This window comes from Vombatus ursinus, unplaced genomic scaffold (genome assembly GCF_900497805.2).
Source record: "Vombatus ursinus unplaced genomic scaffold, bare-nosed wombat genome assembly UNPS02014859.1, whole genome shotgun sequence".
Taxonomy (NCBI): domain Eukaryota; kingdom Metazoa; phylum Chordata; class Mammalia; order Diprotodontia; family Vombatidae; genus Vombatus; species Vombatus ursinus.
In genome coordinates this window covers 1,683,424-1,687,197 of record NW_020954637.1, presented here as the reverse complement: position 1 = coordinate 1,687,197, position 3,774 = coordinate 1,683,424, and the positions used below count along the sequence as shown (strand labels likewise).

General features: G+C 45.5%; 1 protein-coding gene across 6 annotated transcripts in view; it reads left to right on the top strand.

The window, feature by feature from the left end:
* Positions 1 to 3,774, top strand: part of LOC114027419 (probable small intestine urate exporter) — a 44,089-nt gene that overhangs the window by 36,219 nt on the left and 4,096 nt on the right. For all 6 annotated transcript variants that reach the window (XR_003567254.1, XM_027841466.1, XM_027841468.1 and 3 more), the window contains 3 exons: positions 269 to 355; positions 2,571 to 2,689; positions 3,004 to 3,165. Coding sequence is in view for 5 of the 6 variants with exons in the window: in XM_027841466.1 (XP_027697267.1) it covers positions 269 to 355; positions 2,571 to 2,689; positions 3,004 to 3,165 (368 nt within the window). In the remaining variant the exon portion in view is untranslated. The remainder of the gene's footprint in view (positions 1 to 268; positions 356 to 2,570; positions 2,690 to 3,003; positions 3,166 to 3,774) is intronic.

Here is a 3,774-nt window from a genome sequence, read left to right as displayed (position 1 = left end):
GCCCTCCCAGCTCTGACATTCTGAGTTCTAAGGGCCCTCCCAGCTCTGACATTCTCTGTTCTAAGGCCCCTCCCAGCTCTGACATTCTGTGTTTTTAAGGACCCTCCCAGCTCTGACATCCTATGTTCTAAGGCCCCTCCCAGCCCTGACATTCTGTGTTCTAAGGGCCCTCCCAGCTCTGACATCTTGTGTTCTAAGGGCCCTCCCAGCTCTGACATCCTGTGTTCTCTGGCCCCTCTTGGCACTAAGATTCTATATTCCTTCCCAGGTACCACACTAGGGACCTTCTTCACCCTGATGGTGGGAGGCATCACCTGCCAGACCCTGGGGTGGCCTGCCTGCTTCTACATCTTTGGTAAGTCATAAACCAGCCATTTCTGTGGGGACCTTGCCAGGTACAGAGAACCCCCTTCTCTTCCCCTCCCAGCAGCCAAAGCTGAAGCCAACAGTCTCCAAAGCAAACATGGGAAGAAAAAAGATCTATATTCAGTGCAGCTGAATAGTCTCAAGTTCACAAGCCCAGCTTGTAAATATGAATGAGACCCAGTCAGGTCCTAGGGAGAGAGGGGCGTTTTTCTAGGGGAGGGCTATAATAATAGAGAGAAAAACAAAGTGGGGGTGGCAAGAGAGCTGAACCTGGATTCAAATCCAGGCTCAGGTGCCCCTAGAGGGGACCTTAGCCAACATATAGTCCAAGTGCCTCTTTCTGCCGTTGAGGAAACTGAGGCCCACCAAGGTCAAGTGACTTGCTTAGGGCCAGTCACAGAATTTATATCAGAGCCAGGAATTGCATCCACGTGTCTTGAGTCTGAACCTGTTGACCCTGCACCATGATGCTTCCATGATTCATGAATAAATTGTACTTGTCTCTGCTGAGTCCGTATTAAAGATTCTGAGCCTCCACCTTCCAGTTGGAACCAGAATAATCGCATGGGAAGTTGGATTGAGGTTTAGGAAATCTAGGTTTTCGTCTGGGCTCTTCTACTTCCTAGCTATGTGACCTTGGGCAAATCCCTTAACCTCTCTGGACCTTTATATAAATAGGGATTAGAATATTTGTATCCCAAAGAGATAAAAGGAAAGGGAAAAGGACATATTTGTACAAAAATATTTATAGCAGCTCTTTTTGTGGTGGTGAAGAACAGGAAATTCAGGGGATGACCAACAATTGAGGAATGGCTGAATAAGGTGAGGCTTATAATTGTGATGGAATACTATTATGCTAAAAGAAATGAGGAACAGGATGGTTTTAGGAAAACATGGGAAGTCTTACATGAATGGATGCAAAGTGAAGTGAGCAGAACCAGAAGAACATTGTACACAGTAATGGCAATATTATACAATGATCAACTGTAAAAGACTTAGCTGTTCTCAGCAATATAGTGATCCAGGACAATTCTGAAGGCCTTAACGATGAAGCAGATGTCTAAAAGACTATTTTATGGAGAATTCACACAAGGCAAGGGGTCACAGGGAGGTCAGAAGAAGCAATACAAGGACAGTCTCAAGGTATCTCTGAAGAACTTTGGAAATGATTGTGAGACATTGGCACAGGACCGTTCAGCATGGAGTGTTCACATCAAAGAAAGTGCTGTGCTCCATGAACGTGGTAGAATAGAAGCTCAAAAAAAAAAAATCAAGATACACAAATTTAGAGACATCTCCACTCCAAATGTTCATATGGACTACTTGTGCCCAACCTATGATAGAACCTTCCAAGCTTGTACTGGTCTGATCAGTCACAGTTGGACACACTGTTGTTTGTCCTTCGTTCTCAAAGGGGACCATGACATCAGGAAGGTGATGCCATGACTTGCAAGTGAATTCCATTTAAGTGAGTTAAGGCTGTGCAGTCACTAGCCTCACTTTCTCCTCCCAAGCCATCTGGGTTCAGTGGCCAAATATAGATACTGGGGATGGCCCTAGATGCAGTGGAAGACCTTGGTTTTTTTAAGCTAAGGTCTTTCCCAGGACTCAGTTTGACTAAGGCAACACCAAGTCAGTGATTAAAGCCAGGTAAGAAAAGAAGGGGAGAATGGCCTCTATTACCTAGTCAAAAAAAAAAAAATTAATCTGGGAGGGGAAGACCCTCAGGGTTTCTGGCCAAAACAGAAATAATTGCTATTTACATTCACTCTGAGCCAATCAGGGCCCAAACAATTACCCAGTGGGGCTTGGCCTGGGACCTATTGTTGGCCAATCCTTAAGAGCCAGAGTGAGTTGGGCTTTCATTAACCCTAACATAGTGATATCATTTTGGTCCTCTTCAATTAAAAAAGGCAATACCCATAGCTTGCCTTCCCACAGGGTGGGGGAGGGGTGAGAGGCAGAGAGAGAATTTGGAACTCAAAAAATTTTTAAATGAATGTTAAAAAAATTTTTAATGTAATTAGGAAATATTTAATAAAATAAGTAAAATATGTTAATTCATTAAGAAAGAATATCTGCCCTGCCTCCCTCCTAGGGGTGTTGTAAGGCCCAGAGGAGTAAAGGAAAGTCCTTTGGGGAATATGGCAGCGTTTTCCCATGGGAGGTAATTCTCATTCCGTAGTCTTGTCCCTACTCACTAGGAGGTGTGCATTGTGTCTGGTGCCTGCTTTGGTTTTTTCTGGTGTTTGAAGATCCTGACAGTCACCCTTGCATCAGCACCACAGAGAAGGAATACATCACATCAGCCTCAACTCAGAAGGTAGAGGGTGTACTTTTTGTTAGCTTTGCTATGGCCTGAGCTTGGAAATGGGAACTGGACCCTTGGGAGACTATCCCCTTTTAAAAAAAAATCCACGATCTCATTTGATCCCAACTATAACACCAAAAAGTAGGTGGTATGATATTATTGTCCCCATTTCACAGAAGAAAAAACTGAGGCTCAGGTGAAACAGTTAGCCCAAGGAAACATCATTATCAAGTGACAGAGCTAGGACTTCAAGCCCAGTCTTCAAACTTCCAAGTCCAGTGTTCTTGAGTGGTAGATGCTTTCACTAAGAGAATTTCTTCTCCCAGGGCCCCTGCCACCGATGGTCACTGCCTCTCCTCTCCATGCTGAAATGTGGGCCGCTGTGGGCCATTGCAGTTGCCTATTTCTGTTGTGATTGGCTCTTCTACACCCTGCTGACTCTGCTTCCTGTGTACCTGAACCGCATCCTTCACCTGGACAGCGGGGAGGTGAGAGCGCCTCATGTCCCTACCTTCGCTGGGGCATCATCTGCTAAGTTCCCATCAGCAAAGGAGAGAGGGAGGTGCCTTGGATCAATTTACCGCCCAGCACTCTCACTGTTAAATGCTGAGCAAACCGGGACACCTAGGCTTAGCTCTAGACACGCTGTCTGCCTTTCCTCCTCTCTTGTTTGCTCTTCTCCCTCCTCTTCTTCTTCCTCCCTCTCTACCTCCCAGGGTAGAGAACCAGGGTTCTTAGACTGTCCAGAATTTTCTGCCACTTCTCTCGTGTTCTTGGCCAACTTGATACTTTGGGTAAATGACTTTGGGCAGGTCGCTTCAGCACTCTGGGTCTCACTTTCTTCACTTGTAAAGAAGAGGGCATGGATTAGATGGTCTCTAAGGCCCCTTCCAGCCCTGATGTTCTAGGTTCTAAGTCTCCCAGCTCTAATTTCTATGTCCTAAGGTCCCTTCCAGCTCTATCATGCTCTGTTCTAAGGCTCTTCCCAGCTCTGACATTCTGTGTCTTTCAGAACATCCTTGCGTGGACATTCTGTGTTCTAAGATCTCCTCTAGCTCTGATGTTCTAAGTTTTAAGTCTCCTAGCTTTGACTTCTA